The sequence below is a fragment of the Nestor notabilis genome, unplaced genomic scaffold (genome assembly GCF_000696875.1).
Source record: "Nestor notabilis isolate BGI_N333 unplaced genomic scaffold, ASM69687v1 scaffold34177, whole genome shotgun sequence".
In the NCBI taxonomy this organism is placed as follows: domain Eukaryota; kingdom Metazoa; phylum Chordata; class Aves; order Psittaciformes; family Psittacidae; genus Nestor; species Nestor notabilis.
The window spans coordinates 6312-22148 of record NW_009938393.1 but is presented as its reverse complement, the minus strand read 5'-3'; the positions used below and the strand labels follow the sequence as shown (position 1 = coordinate 22148).

Genomic DNA, 15837 nt, shown 5'->3' with positions numbered 1-15837 from the left:
TGGGAGCTGCCGCCGCCCGGGTCGTGCTAGAGGGATCGGGGCTCCCCAGCCCTGTTACGTGCGGGTGCCTGTACGTGGCTCCATTTGAACCAGCGGGAAAACCAGAAGCGTACGGGCGCTTGCTTCTCCTCGTGAATGCTTCTCCGTCGCTTTTATTCTCGAAGTAGCTGTGCAAAACTGTAGCGGTTGTATTTTGATCTGGGTCTGTTTTTGATCTTCTAGACATGCTGCGTTTACCGACAGTACTCCGTCAGATAAGACCAGTGTCCAGAGCACTCGCTCCCCATCTAACACGAGCATATGCAAAAGATGTTAAGTTTGGAGCAGATGCTAGAGCTCTTATGCTTCAGGGAGTAGATCTTCTAACAGATGCTGTAGCAGTCACCATGGGGCCAAAGGTAAGGGAAGAATTGGCTTTTACTTCGTGATAACGCTGTGACCTGGTTGAAAACACCCCAGGAGAAAACAGTTGTTGGTTTTGGCTCAGCAGAGCTGCATCGTTACCACCTGCAGGCCCGTTCCACGGGATGCAGGCTATGGGCACGCTGCTGCAAGCGGCCATGTTCTCCTTTTTGTCACCTGAGCAATGACCGTGGCGCATGCGCTTTCCAAGGCCACCAACTAAAATTAATGGGATCTCTGGGAGAGGGGCAGTTTGTTTGTTTAAGCAGTGTGAAGGTTATGGGGATGTGCACTGTGGGTTGCCCTGGCTCAGCTGGCAGCCTGTGGCAATGCAGTGGATGCCTGTGTTGTGAGGTGGGTTAAATTGCTGTTATGGTTTTATATCACTTTACCCTTTGAATACTTCTTTCATCTTGTTAATCTTGAAAAGTAAAGCTGAGTTCTCAGTTGCCTGGGAAGTGTTACCAGCTGAAGTGAAGTTCTGTGGCAGTGGCATTAACTCCTTTTCCTTCCAGGACAGGACACAGTGTCTGATCCCTGAAAGATCTAGGTCTTTGGGAAGCCTGGCTGCTGTATTCTGCACAGTCATGCGATGTGTGCAGTAAGGCTTGAAATGAGATACCTTTTTAACGGAGAGACACTGGTTTTCTTTGGGCTCATAGGAATATCTGTGCATATAACCACAGTGTATATATAGTAGCTCTTTGCAGGGCTGCTTGGCCTCTGTAAAATTCATTCATGTATTTCTTGCTCATTTTTAGTGCTCTGTCTTTATTCAAAGGCAGAAATGCCGGAGGCTGAGCAGATAAGCAGTTAAGGATCTGTGTGTGATGTCAGCAAGCTGGGGATGATTTCCATAAAGGAACAAAGTTTAAGTGTAGTTGGTTAATTTAACTCTTGTTTTTGTGGGTCAGGCTACTTTGAATGCCTCAGCATCATTCCAGTGCACTGGCTAAAGGGCAGTTCCTGATGCAACTTACTGCAATCTTGTGGGGGTTTTGTTCCAGTGTTCTCACTTTGTGTGCTGGTCTCATGCATGTGTGGAGATGCAGGGATTGCGCTGCGCTGCCTGATTCCGCTTCCAGCGTTTTGAGGAAATCTCACTGTGGTGAGGACAGTTCCCTTTGGCGCTGTTCTGTAGCTGAAGGCACGTGGTTTGCAGTCTCACACAGCCTTTGGTACTGCAGCTGACACGTGGAGTTCCTTGTCAGAACTAGTTCATGTAAATGCTTGGATTCTCCATCTGCAGGACCACGCAAAATATGTGTGTGTTTACTGGTGGGGCTTCTTACTTCAGAAACACAGGTAAAAGGTGTTTGTTGAGTGTAAGTCACTTAATACGATAGGATATAAGCAGATTTTGTTGAACTGTTCTCCACGTAACTACCAAACAAATGTGGAATAAGAGCATGTCAAAATACAGGATACAATTAAGCAAAGTCAGTTCAGAGCTTACCAATAGTAGGATCCTCAGGAGAAAGTTTACTTGCTTTTGAACCACTTTCAGATTTAGAAGAAGTGTGGGTCAGATAAAATGGCAGCAAGAAGTCAGACGATGCATTATGTTGGCATGACCGTGTAGCAGCAGTGACTTAGAGTTATGTAAAGCTTTCGCAAGTTCAAGGCCTGAAGCTTATCATTTCTGCGGCCGCTTCTAGGGCTCGTTGTGCTTCAGAAGGAGCGAAGCCTCGTGTGTGGCAGGAGTCCAGCGCTGGCTCAGGCACTGAGGCAGGTGTGGGTGGGCTCTGCGCTAGGGAGGAGCGCAGGGCGCCCGGGAGGCTTCAGCTGGCTCGCTCAGCACGTGATCCCAGCTCTGCCTGGCGCCGGAGCTGCGCTGGTGCGTGATGGACTCTTCCTGGCCCCGAGCCAGCACAGTGAGCTCCGAGCCAGGCCTGGTGAGAGGGCACTTGTGCCACGGGGTCAGCGAGGAGCCACGGTGCTGAGCAGGGGCAGTTGCTCTCCCCTTCCCCCTGCCCAGAGCTCCAGCTGTTGGGGTCGCTGGAGAGTCTTAGGGCAGCGCTGGATGAGGGGTGGCTCCTGCATTTCTGCTCCTTCAGCTCGAACTGGAACGTGGTTGATCAGGGCAGCTGTTGAAACTGTTGAATTTGTCTGAGAACAAGCAATCCTCTTGTGCAGATGCATCTGCCGCTGCCCTGTGTTCGCTGAATGGTCTGTAGTTCCCTGTATTAACTGTGCTTGCAGATGTTGCATAGGATAGTTCAGCCTTTCAGCTGAGTGCAAGTGTGAGCTGGGAGAAGAAAGGCTTGTTAGCTTGCAGTGCTTGGGAAATTATTGCAACACGCTGACACAGATTTGTTGTCTTCTCAGTTCCCTTTGGTAATCACTAATGAGGTTTGCAAGTCCCTGCTTCTCCCCCAAGCCCCTGAATGTGCAGTGAATTGAGCTTTGCATTACTCTTTCTCAGTCACGTAGACTTTTTATCGTGATGCACTGGAAATTTTGCAAATTCAGTTCATTATGTTGATGTATTTTGACTTTAGGTGAAAGTGTCAGCATTAAAGGGAATGTCTCCAATTACTTTTCTCTGTAAGGCCAGCCGTAGTTTAACCGCAGACTTCTGGATCTGTGGTATGAAGCATTAGGGCTGGGGAATGGAGCCTCCTTCTGTGAGAGTATAAAACCTTGGAGCTGTTTTCCCATTTCTGCAGTACCTCGCTAGTGTGTGTGCTTGGAAAAAAGCCCCAGCTGAAAGCTCTGTGCTTTGAGGTGATGTTTCTGTTCTGCTCTGGCTGTTCAGAAGGATCTTCAGCTGAACCCTTAGTCATATGCTGTGGATTACGTGGCTTTAATTTAATACTTGTTCTTTGTCTCCCCAGGGAAGAACAGTTATTATTGAACAGAGCTGGGGAAGTCCCAAAGTGACAAAAGACGGTGTGACAGTAGCAAAAGCAATTGACTTAAAAGACAAGTACAAAAATATTGGAGCCAGGTTAGTTCAAGATGTTGCCAACAATACAAATGAAGAAGCAGGAGATGGTACCACTACTGCAACGGTGCTTGCACGTGCCATTGCCAAGGAAGGCTTTGAGAAGATCAGCAAAGGCGCTAATCCAGTAGAAATCAGGAGGGGTAAGGTTTTCCCCATCTTTTTAATGTTTGAGCTCTGTTTTGTTACTTTTCATGTCCCAGATTTGACTGCCAGCCACTTGCTTTTGAATGTGCAAACTGGATGTGTTCTGCAATGTGGGCTTTGGTTTGAAACTCAAACCTGTTGGGGGGAGGTTATGTTGGCTTGGGTTTTGTTCTGTGCTGCTTACTCTGTTTTGTTCACTCACAATAAAAAATACCCTGTTCATCTTTAGGGGTGATGCTTGCAGTTGATGCTGTCATAGCTGAACTGAAGAAGCTGTCCAAACCTGTTACAACTCCAGAAGAAATTGCACAGGTTAAAATCAATAGCTATTTAAACCAAGCTTACACAGCTGTTAGTCAAAACATGCTTTGTGAATTCAGGTTTAGTGGAGTTAGGGTGTGCAGACATGACTCCTGAGGATTTTTCTTTATATAGCAAGGTTCAGAGTACATTTGATTGAATGGTCTTCATGGTCATGCTTTCATTTTCTTATTTAAAATTCCCAATGTTCTGCCTTCACTTACCTTGCCAGAAGTTGGATAGTTTTTGTCATCTTCAAGTTTCATTCCAAAATACGTCTTTAATTGTCTTACTTGGGAAGAAGTGATGATAGCACAGACTTGTTTGTGGATGGGAGGTGAATGCAGACTTCTAGGGGGTGGCACATCTGCTGTGGGAGGTTCAGGTCGAGGTGGGTGCCTAGTGCCCAGCTGGGTCTTGGGCACCAGGTGCGATGGCTCTCATGGCTTATTTCCTCTCTCCATGGCTGTGGATTGAGATGTCTGTGTGAGCCCAGTGCAGGGACCTGCCCAAGAGCCACGAGCTCTTGTAGTGTCCCCTGCAGCAGCTGCTTGTGCCGTGCTGTCAGGAAATGGGAGAATTGAAAAGGGTTGGTCTGATTTTCTTTATAGCAAGGAAATGGATCACTTTCATTGTAAAATGAGGTGAAATGGTTACTGTTTCAGGTTGCCACAATATCAGCAAATGGAGATCAGGAAGTTGGGAATATAATCTCTGATGCAATGAAGAAAGTTGGACGAAAGGGTGTGATCACTGTCAAGGTAAGAACCGGCCAACACACAGACCAAGTGCAGAGCAGCTGTCTCCTCTTCAGTTAGGGCTGGCCTTTGTGCCATGCGATGTAGCTGCTGCTGCTCATGTAAGGTATCCCACTGTAGTTCCTTCCTCTCCAGCTCATTTAGGTCAGGGTTTGATCACTGTTCATTCTTACCATCCCTGGCAGTGTTCAAGGCCAGGTTGGACAGAGCCTTGGGCAACATGTCTAGTGCAAGGTATCCCTGCCCATGGCAGGGGGGTTGGAACTAGATGATCTTAAAGTCCTTTCCAACCCAAATCATTCTGTGATTCTATGATACTAAAACTGACATGGTGCAGAGCCTTTCCTTCTGTGAGGCATAGTACCCTAAAACTATACCTGTGTCTTTGGTAGTAAATAAAGGATCTTTAACATAGACTTTCTTGCATCTAAACAGGATGGCAAAACTCTAAATGACGAATTGGAAATCATTGAGGGTATGAAATTTGACAGAGGCTACATCTCGCCATATTTTATTAATACAACCAAAGGTGAGTTAACAGTAACGTGTGTCAGATACCTTATCTTCATTTCTAACTTGCAGGAGTAACTGTTGCAAAGACTCTGTGGTCTGTTACACTGTGTGACACAGCAAAGGGGACAGGGGGTCCTTCCTCATCAGAAACTGTTAACTCTTGGTAAAAGCTTGGAATCTTACAGGTTTTTTCTTCTCTGCTGAGTGTGCACAGTGCCAGTGCTAACACTGAGCTGGCCCTGTGTGTGCTCCAGAGCAGTGTAGAATTGAAAGTGGAGTCTTGGATGGAATGATTCGTGTCTCTCTCTCTCTAATGCTGTTGAAAAGTGCAGCAGTTGCTCCAAAGTAGCTCCTTCAGCTTAAGAGAATGTTTGATCTGTTTTTACATCCGGAGTTTTCAGATAATGCATGTTGTTTCTGCAGGCCAGAAATGTGAATTCCAGGATGCTTATGTTTTAATCAGTGAAAAGAAAATCTCAAGTGTACAGTCCATAGTCCCTGCTCTTGAAATTGCCAATGCTAACCGCAAACCTTTGGTCATTATTGCTGAAGATGTTGATGGAGAAGCCCTCAGCACTCTTGTCTTAAACAGGTGAGACTTAAAATCCATTCTTTTGGGCAAATACTGGGGGGGGGGTTGCATTTTTGTTCTTCTAAGGGACCATGTACAAAAACATGTTGTTTGTATTTGCTGTGGTGCGCTGCTGAGGTCTGGGCTCTTACCAGTACCAAAGGAGCAGGGGCTTTTGCCCACAGCCATTGTTTGCATCAGTTTGGACAGAGCTTTGCTTGTTTCCAAACTACCTTTTTGAGCAAAACCCGCTCAGTTCATGAAGGCCTCTTTGTTTGCTTGTTAGAGCTGTGCTGAAGTAATTAGACTTGTTCTCTGAACACATGTGAAGCGTTGCTCTCTGAATTCTTCTCTTCAGACTGAAGGTTGGTCTTCAGGTTGTTGCTGTGAAAGCACCAGGTTTTGGTGACAACAGGAAAAACCAGCTTAAGGATATGGCAATTGCTACTGGTGGTGCTGTAAGTAATGATGTTTTAACTGGCTTTTTGCTCAAAGAAATGCTAGCTGTATTTAAGGAGGGAAGGAATGTCTATTTTTAGGTCCATGGCTTGTATTAGAGGACACGCTGTGTCCTGTTCTTTCAAGAATGTAACAGGAGTTCTGAATGTTTCAATCTTTATGTTTTTTTAATGGAGTTACTGATAATTGCTGTGCAATACGGCCCTGGTCAGCCACGACCAATATGTCCTTTTAACTGGCTGAAGTTACACACAACTTCCTTGCAATGTTCAGGTTGTTAAGGGGATGGAGGAGCTTCAAGGAAATTGCTTAGAAACAGCAACGCTTTCTTGCTATAAAACTAATGGTCTCACAGTTGCCCAGACTCTAGTATGGTGAATACAGTTCTTTCAGATGTGTGGAATATCTAAGTTTGCAAATGGTTGATGGGCTGATGAGTGTCCCTTTATACTGCAGTTTTTTATATACACTTCATAGCATGATACTGAGATCTAAAGGTAGTCATTGAAATAAAACTTAATGTTTAATGTAAAGAACAGGGGCACAAAGTAACAAGCCAGCAGGTTCTAGTCCAAATGAGTTTAGTGCCAATATCCATAACTTCTCATAATACGGGGAGGATTCTAACACAGCTGCACTCTCCAGGCACTTGGAATTTGTGTATTACATGAGTCGGTCATGAATGGGAAGAGGGCAGTTCCCTGTTCTGCGGGTCAGTTTGTGAGGTACCCGCATGCCTGGACTCTTAGCAGAAGGGAAGAGTTCTGTTGAGCTTGCCTACAGTAGTGTGATGGTTTTGCACCATTAGCCTGCTGTATGTGTTTGTGTGTCAGTGAAAAATGCACGTATGGAGGAGCTGTGAATTCCAACCTTTCACATAATTTATCTCAGGTATTTGGAGAAGAGGGTTTGACCTTAAATGTGGAAGATATTCAGCCTCATGACTTTGGTAAAGTTGGAGAGGTCATTGTGACAAAAGATGATACCATGCTCCTAAAGGGGAAGGGTGAAAAGGCTCAAATTGAAAAGCGCATTCAGGAAATCATTGAGCAGCTGGAAGTCACCACAAGCGAATATGAAAAGGAGAAACTGAACGAGCGGTTGGCCAAACTCTCTGATGGAGTAGCAGTATTGAAGGTGAGAAGTTAAACTTCTTGGGAAAGGGGCAGGATCAGTCCTTCATTGCCAGTGCAAGTTACTGCTCTGTGGGTTACATAGTCTTAGCAACTGGTTGGGATAAGCACTTCTACTGCTTTTACAGTGCTGTGATTCAGTATCAAGAACTTGATTAAACACAGTTGTAGTTGATTACTTCAGCTTTAGAGTGCTGAGGTACAGAAGAACGCTGGCAGCACAGGGGAGAGCTGGCCTTTGGTGCTTTTCAGTTCACTCCATGTGGCTGCTCGGTTTTGCCAGCAGCGCTCCCTCAGCCAGGCCCAGTGTGTGGATCTTGACACGTGACTTGCTGCTTGCAGGTTGGTGGCACCAGTGATGTTGAAGTGAACGAGAAGAAGGACAGAGTTACTGATGCCCTGAACGCGACCCGTGCTGCTGTGGAGGAAGGCATTGTTCCGGGCGGCGGCTGCGCGTTGCTTCGCTGCATTCCAGCATTAGATGCTTTAGCTCCAGCTAATGAAGATCAGAAAATTGGTAAGTAAATTACTCACGTATGTGTAAGTGTTAAGAACAGGCATTCTGTCCCGAGGCTTTACAAGGCATAAGTGCAGGTTGCTTTCACTGAATTTGGAGTGACATGATCTTCAGAAGCTCATTGTCCCTTTGGTATGATGGCATCAGCTTTACAGTAGGAAGGAGGTTTCGCTGCATCCCCCTGGTTTGGGTGTGAAAGAACCTGTAACAATAAAGCAGCAGTAGTCCCTGCAGAGAACTGCAGACTGTTAATGGAAGAATTGACTGTCATCACTGCAAGCAGACATAAAATCTAAGAACACTTTAGAGACTGTGTGGCAAAAGAAGTAGAAAAGGGCTCCATGCTTTGTTACAGGAATAACATTCCTTTTGCAGAAGTCAATCAAAAATGGGTGTGAATATCCTGCAAAGATGTCATTTATTGACAAGGGTCCAGTAGAGAACCTTTTTCTCTGGAACTGATAAAAACAGCTCGTGTTTTTGCACAGAGGGTTCTCCTTGCACCATCTCCGGCACGTGAGGGCATGCCTTGGCAATAGGAGCAGCATATGTAGTAGGCAATTCTAAACATCCTTTTTCTTCCAGGCATTGAAATAATAAAGAGAACACTGAGAATCCCAGCAATGACGATCGCAAAGAACGCGGGTGTTGAAGGATCACTAATAGTTGAAAAAATCCTGCAGAGTCCCTCAGAAGTTGGCTACGATGCAATGCTCGGGGACTTTGTAAACATGGTAGAAAAAGGAATTATAGACCCCACGAAGGTAACCCAAAACAGTCTTAATTCTCAGCTTTCCTTTCTCCCAATTAACGTGCTCGCAGCAGAGATGAAGTTATTTCTTCCCTATCTGTAGGTTGTGAGAACTGCTCTGATGGATGCCGCGGGTGTCGCATCTCTCTTATCGACAGCAGAAGCAGTGGTCACCGAGATGCCGAAAGAAGAAAAGGAGCCGGCGATGGGAGGAATGGGTGGGATGGGTGGAGGAATGGGAGGGGGCATGTTCTAATTCCTGGGATGGGGATGCATCATGAGCTGGGCTGTCAAAGACTTGGCAGTTCTGATTTCAGAAACTTGAGCTGTCAGTGCGGGAGGGTGGATAGTGACTGCAGTGAGGCTGGTGTTGAAAAGAATCACTGTAACCATCAGTTACTGGATTTCATTTAACACACGTGTAATTGTTTACAGTCATTGTCCATGCCTACAGATAATTTATTTTGTATTTTTTGAATAAAGACATTTGTACATTCCTGATAACTGGGTGCAAGATCCATCTACCAAGGTCCTGATTGAAACTTAATTAAGGCACTTGATATTCTGTTTCGGAATTTATTGGTGCTTGCCAGTACTAGGAAGAACTTGGAAGCCGCTGTGCGTGAGACTAGAGAATTGTGTACGAAGTAGGCAAATACACAGTTATGTGACCTTTACGTAATAAAACAAGCTGCTCAAAAGTTACAAACTGTATCACCTTATTCATCTGCACACAAAGCCATAGTCACAGGACAACCTTAAAACCCTGCTGCTGCTGCTTCTCGGGTTTACTAGAAATCTGACAGGGCCTTTCCCTCCAGGAAACATTCCTTTGTCTAGAATGTTTCTCAGAACTACAAGTGACTTTAGTTTTGGTAAGAAATATCTTACTACAGTTCTTTGAAATATTAAACAATGCTCTGAAAATGAGGTACGTGCACTGACTTTATTTTGCCCTGTCTGTACTGCTTGTTTGGGGTGCTGGAATGGGTGGCCCAATGAATACCTGGGGAGGGAATGTGCCCTGAGGGTGTGAAACAGGTAAGTCCTCTTTGCTAAGAAAGGGTTGTGGGGTTTTTAAATACTTCTCTTGCTGAGGTATAATACGTGGTTATCTGCTGCCTTGAACCTTCCAGTCTTTCAGCTTTCTGGTAATGGGCTCTAGGATTTAGTCTGAATTACTTGGCACTAGATGCTGCTTTCCCTGAAGTGATGGCTTTATTTGCCATGTGCTGACCTGCCACAGCTCTTAACATGGATGTGTAAAAGTCACCTCTGCTTTCTAAACTTCAAAACAGGATTCCTCAAACTTGTCTATGTTCTTCTCTGAATGTCTCAACAACCAGCATCACTTTACAACTTCTCACCGCTGTAAAACTGACCTCTCAAGCCAGCTGTTGTTTTCCCCAGCTTCTTACCTTCAGTAAGAGCCATCCTTCACAGATGGGATGTGTGAAATCTCAATTGCTTTCTGGAAAAGTGGTCTGAAACTGCCTTGGGGCTGCCTGTCCTGAAGGACACCTTCCATGTCATTTAATACACCAGACTGTACCAACCATGTGGCTTCCAGACACTGGAGAAAGGACCAGAAGCTTCACCTAATCTTGGTAAGGAAACCGGGTAATGCAAGGCAGCAGATAGACAGATTTTTTTTAAAAACCTGTTCAGGCCTTCCTTACTCACATATATTTCTTTAGAAACTAAGAAAATGTCAGGAATAGAACTACTGAAGATGTTTCAATCAAGACAGCTTTTACTGCTGCAATGGACTGACAATTAAATGGTAGTATGGTACTGAAAAAAACCCATAGAACTAAGGTTTACCTCTGCTGTATGGTTTTTAGTGACAACTGGCCTTGGGCATGCTTGTCTGCAGTAAGTGGAGGACATCTTGTTCCCTTCTTCCAAGGAGGAGAGCACTGTGGTACAGAACGCTGTGTATCTGTGCCCTAGTTCTCAGAGCTGCACTGCTCATCTACTTGGTCTAAAGTTGTGTCGGAATTGGGAACTGGTTACATTAGATGAGATGTATCTATCCCAACCCCAGTGTGTGACACTGAAAGTGGCAGGTCAGCAAGTTCCACCTGCCAAATGTACACATTCACTGGTGGCTGGAGCCTAGACAGCTACAAACCACTGGCTATAGCTGGAATCATTGCACTTGATTTCTAGCATCCCTTACATTACATGTACCCCTTAATGTTTAATTTCTGGAAAGATCAAGAGCATTCAGGTTGTGGTGTTCTTTCTATAGCAGTTGCTGGTCGGAGTTCAGCAGCAGCTGGAGGCTCCTGACTTGAGGTTCTCTCCCTTGGCTGACAAGCACCTGCTACTCCATGTTTGACAGACTGTTAAATGCTCTACATGCCCAGACTGCCCATTTCCCTTGCTGGGGCAGAGCTGGCTGAGTTGATGTGTTACATTCATGCTACTAATAAGTTAATTTGAGTTCATATGTTACAAAGCTGAAAAAAAAACCCATAAGCTTAGATAAGGCACGACTTAATCTGTGATTATACAAACCGTTTGACAAGTTAATAAATGTCAGCCTGTGACACCTTGTGTTACAGTAGCTGCCAAGTGCCTGTTGTTGATAAGGCTTTAAGTTGTACCTGATTGTGGCTTGAACATTCTATATACATCTGGCTGAACCGGTGTGTTTTGCACAGTATAAAATCACACACACGGCTCAGGTATGGAACAGATGCCTCAAAAGAGGAGCATGGCACCTCTTGAACAAATGAAGTGTACAGACAAGTTTGTAATGGAAGTTCTTGCAGTTCCCTTTACGTCTGATGAACTTCATGAAGCATTAGCTCCCGAGGTATGCTTGTTTCTGGGCCATGGAGCTTGGATGCTCTTCTTTCAAAGGCAGTTACCATCTGCTTAATCACTTCATCAAAAAATAGTGTAGCGAGTTTTGAGTGTAGAAGTGAACGAAATTCAAAAGAAACCTGTATAAGAACAGAGAGAATAATTGTTTTTCCTGTGTCTGCCATTGTGGTAAAATGCCGTTAGAAAAAGACAACTTCCTTAAAGCATCTCCAGTTAGTCTGCAAGCTGCAGGAGAAAGAGCAGTTATAACAGAGCTATAGGTGAGTGTGTCTGTGAAGAAAAGCCTTATTCCTTGGTCAGAGGACCATCTCCCCAAGCTCTTCAATTAGAAGAATCTCTTCGTTCAGTTTTCTGAGGTAATCATTTCCATTTATCTAAACTCTATTTTACTTGATAAATGATGCATTACAATCAGGATAATGAAAACCTGTTGACAAACAATAACTCAGTTACTTTGCACACAGGATTCACCTGGGGGCCATAAGTTGTCTGAAGGAAGTCCTGCACAGCATGGCAGCAGACTTACAGGTAAGCTGGGGCAAACCCAAGAGGCATTTAAACCTAGCTCGAAACACTTACCTGTGAAATACCAGCATTTTAAATCAGTCTTTCCATCTTGGTAGCTGGAGTTTATGGTACGTTCAAATGAGCTACAAATTTGATTCTGTGTGCCAGAACACACTGTCCTGACACAGGCAGGTAATGTCAGCCTATGGCCATACTGGTTAAGTCCTCTGTGCTGCACCCTTTGGCCTCTTACCACAGCACTCAGAACTTCTACATTTTCTTTTAGCTACTGAGTCTTGCACTTAAACTGAAGCTACTGCAGCAGTTAAAGGCAGGCATGCAGGGAGTTACCTTTTCTCTCTACCCTCAGAAGAAAAGGTCATTATAATGTCTAATAGCCTTCAATTATGTTTTTGTGCTGTGCTGGCCTTCAGTCTAGTTAAATAATATTCCCCTAAGGCTATGGAATGGTATTGTTTTGAAATATGCAGCTTCCCAAAATGATTTACAGACTTTTTTCAGGAAAAGCAGGTCACCCTGCTGCAATTTTATCACTCCTGCTATAGTATGTCTTTTGGATTGAGCTTTAAGTGTTTTTGTCATTCCTGAGAAATCAGCAGATTAAATGCTAAATTGAGCAAATGCAGCTTCTCTCAAATGGCTTATGAGTAATTGCACGTTAACTGCAACACAGGAGCACACAATTAAACCACTTGGCCCATAAGGCAAGCTTCATTTCCAATTTGCTTGACCTCAAGCATCAGTAAAATTAATGTGCCTTTTGAAAGTATGAAAGCTGTAGTTCAGAGCATGTAGAGTTGTGCAGAGCAGGCATAAGGAGTTTTTCATCATGTTCAGTTACTTCAGGTACGGTACACATTTACAAAGTTTGTACATGGTAAAAATGGTGGTGGGCTTCAATCTCTATACCAAGGCATTTAAGAGCCAAAATGAAACTAGAAAAGTTCCCTGCTGCATGTATGCGTCTCCTGGAATCAGGCTAGCAAAGTGGGATACAGTAGCTTGTGGGAATCAGCATAACTCGAAACTCGAATTACATTTTCTAAAGCAAATGAGCATTCTTGAAATCAAAGTTTTCTCTCCAGTATCTGTAACTGCACAGTATGTTTGGAGAAGGTTGTTGTGAAATGCTTATCATCCCTACCTGCACAGGCCCAGAGGCATTAACGCAGCTGGTCAGTAGGGTTAGAGATGGTCAGGACTTCTGCTGAGGCAACCGACTGCTCAGCTGGCTACATTTGCTTCTGCCACCTCAAAATGGGATAAGCTTAAGAAGTATAGGTAGTTTTTCCCCAAGAAAGTGAAAATGTCCTTATTAAATCCAATTTTGACTCCCTTTAACCAAAGTTCTTGACCTGAAATGTCAAAAGGTAGTACGGGAGTTTTCCTCACAGACTCAATATTTAGATTACAGGGTTTAAACATTTACATGTACTGGTTAGTAGCAGAAACTGGCACTTATTTGCCTGGAGAAATGAAAATACCATGAGCAAATAACAAGCAAATGTCACTGACAAATCCCATGAGAAATATATTTTTTTGGAGTGCCTATAGATTAATTTTTCCTGTTGAACTGCATGAATTGCTATACAGCAATAAACTGAAAGTTAGTAACCTGAGGAGATTAATGTGCTGGTTTACAAATACTCCAAAAGCTGTTTTTCTTGTTTACAGAAGGTAATTTTTAAAGCAGAGTACCCCAGTAGAGGGCAGCAGGATCAATCCATTTCTGTGCAATTTTGCATCCTGTTCTGAACTCCAGCTTAGTTATGTGCTCAATGCAGCACCGACCCTTAACACTATAAAATGTGAGAGAACAATGTGATGACAGACTACATAGACAAAATGGAAAAGCAATAACGTGAGTGAAAGACAACTTGTCTAGCAGTAACAGGCTAAATCATGTACTGGATTTAAAGAACCATAGTTCTGAGCTGCAGTTATATCCCATCATAGAGGTGAAAGACATCAAAAATCTATTATACCCGCATTATAGAAGGAAGATGTAAGACTAAAAATACATGAAGAAGTAAAATTGGAAGCCAGGAAATTAAACTGATCAAACTACAGGGCAAACAGGACAGATGGGAGAACACCTACTTTCTGGTACCAAGAGCACTTAGGTTGTAGAGCAATTAAAAAGGAAATAGCAAAGTATGTTTAGTATTTCACCCTTTGAATAAGAACTTCAGCATGTTCACAACTGTAGGGTGAGAGATGCCAATCATGATATGTGGGCTCCTCACAGAAGACTGCTGTACAGGACACTGTAGTGGTTTCCATATGGTAAACTTTCCAAATTTTTTTTGGATAGTTGTGACTAAAACTAACTTAGTTTCAGGGTTTGTGTAAAAGAAATAAATTAGTACCACACAATTAAAAAAAAAAAAAAAAAAAAGCACAGTTGAAGATACTGTTTCTATGCCCTGTTCCCAGCATGCCATAGTCTGAATGCCACTACTTACTGAAAAATCCAATGTACATGTCCTTGGATAACCAGGGATACCGGGGCTGAAACGCCACACTGTTTCCAAGTGATTAAATAGTTTCCCATCAGTGCAGGATGCCTAAAATAAAGTTTAAAAAGTGAAGCTACAGTTAGGCTTGTACAGATGTGACAAATCGCTGTTACTGGTTTGCATTTTGTTAGACAGTGAAGGTCACGAGATAGTTAAAATTATAGTGCAGCCAGCATGAGATCCCATTTGCACAGTGTCATTTATGGCAAGATAACTGAATTCCTTTTAAGGGAGAGGAAAAATGTTTGTGTTGAGAGTCATAAACCAGATCTCTAGCATGATGCAGGGAACACCAAAGTAATGCTAATGCTATATACCAGAATTTTGAACAACACCTCTTTAAGCAAAGGATATGGATATTTACTGGGTTTATATTTTTTTTTCCTTCATAACATATATAGAATGACTTTAATACTGATCTATAGGCTGGTAGTCTTGGGCTATAGGAATGCTTAGCATCAAAATAAACCTCACTGAAGACAAATGCCAAGCATCATCTGTCACAAGATACCACTGTGATCGAAAGTTACCGTGAAGCCAGTAAGACTATACACTCAAGTTCATAATCAGCTTATATGTTGGCTTTTAGTTACCAGCAAGCCATAGCTAACTAACATTTCAGGAGTGCTTGCATACAATCCTCCTTTAAAACAACAAAGTATTTGCTGGAGTTGGCTTTATAGTTTTCAAGACAATAGGATCCTTATTGTTACTGATTTCGCTTTTAGCACATACAGCTCATTTCGTACGGCTGTAATCTCAATTGGCTTGGAATTTCTGGAGAGAATTTCTGTAACTTTTCTTTTTTAACTTGTTTTTACAAGTTCTTCCTGTTACCACAAGCAGCTCTGCTCCAACAAGACTACACTTAATGAATAGGTATTGCTCGTGGTTTGAAAGCTGTGGTAAGGTAAGCCGTCTCCAAGATCAATCAGCAGCACAAAAATGCCTACGTTTTTCTGCCCAGGAATGAGATGCAGTGCTTTGCTACTTCTTCAGCAGAAAGGGAAGCAGAGGGAAGCAGTGGAGGGAAGATTAGCCACAAAGAGCTGAGTTTGCTTTTCCTGCAGCTGCCAGAAGGGCAGAAAGAACAGGAAAATTGCCATTGTGTCCCCCTTCCTCCCAACCTTGTAAGCAGCATACACATTCCCTGCTTTTCTGGTAGCTGCTGCTACCAATCTGATTTTTCCGCTGCTCATTTTGCTGTCACCAGTAGCCCATCATCCCAGACCAGCATGCAAGGTGCCTTTGCCCAGAGTTATTTCTGAGGCCAGGGAACCAGTCCAAACAGTTGCTTCTCTAGAAACATTCCTATAGTTACATGAATATAATGTAAACTTCTAGGAAAAATAATCCCAGCAAAGGCTAGTAAGTCAAGGAGGAGGAATTCTAAAGAATTTCCTCACCGCTTCCATGGTCTTTTCTGCAACAAGAATTGCTTTTTTGAGCGAATTAGA

General features: G+C 43.6%; 2 protein-coding genes across 2 annotated transcripts in view; one reads left to right on the top strand and one right to left on the bottom strand.

The window, feature by feature from the left end:
* The first annotated feature begins 220 nt into the window (after window positions 1-220).
* On the top strand, window positions 221-9425 carry HSPD1 (heat shock 60kDa protein 1 (chaperonin)). Its single transcript, XM_010019299.1, has 11 exons — window positions 221-398; window positions 3240-3492; window positions 3726-3808; window positions 4462-4557; window positions 4990-5083; window positions 5491-5659; window positions 5997-6096; window positions 6989-7234; window positions 7573-7747; window positions 8333-8511; window positions 8602-9425. The coding sequence occupies exons 1-11, from the start codon at window positions 225-227 to the stop codon at window positions 8752-8754; spliced, it is 1722 nt and encodes a 573-aa protein (XP_010017601.1). The 5' UTR covers window positions 221-224; the 3' UTR covers window positions 8755-9425.
* Window positions 9426-11284: 1859 nt separating this feature from the next.
* Window positions 11285-15837, bottom strand: part of COQ10B (coenzyme Q10 homolog B (S. cerevisiae)) — a gene marked incomplete at its 5' end in the record, with an annotated part of 7580 nt that continues 3027 nt past the window's right edge. The window contains 2 exons of the mRNA XM_010019300.1: window positions 11285-11452; window positions 14327-14428. Coding sequence (XP_010017602.1) covers window positions 11285-11452; window positions 14327-14428 — 270 coding nt within the window. The remainder of the gene's footprint in view (window positions 11453-14326; window positions 14429-15837) is intronic.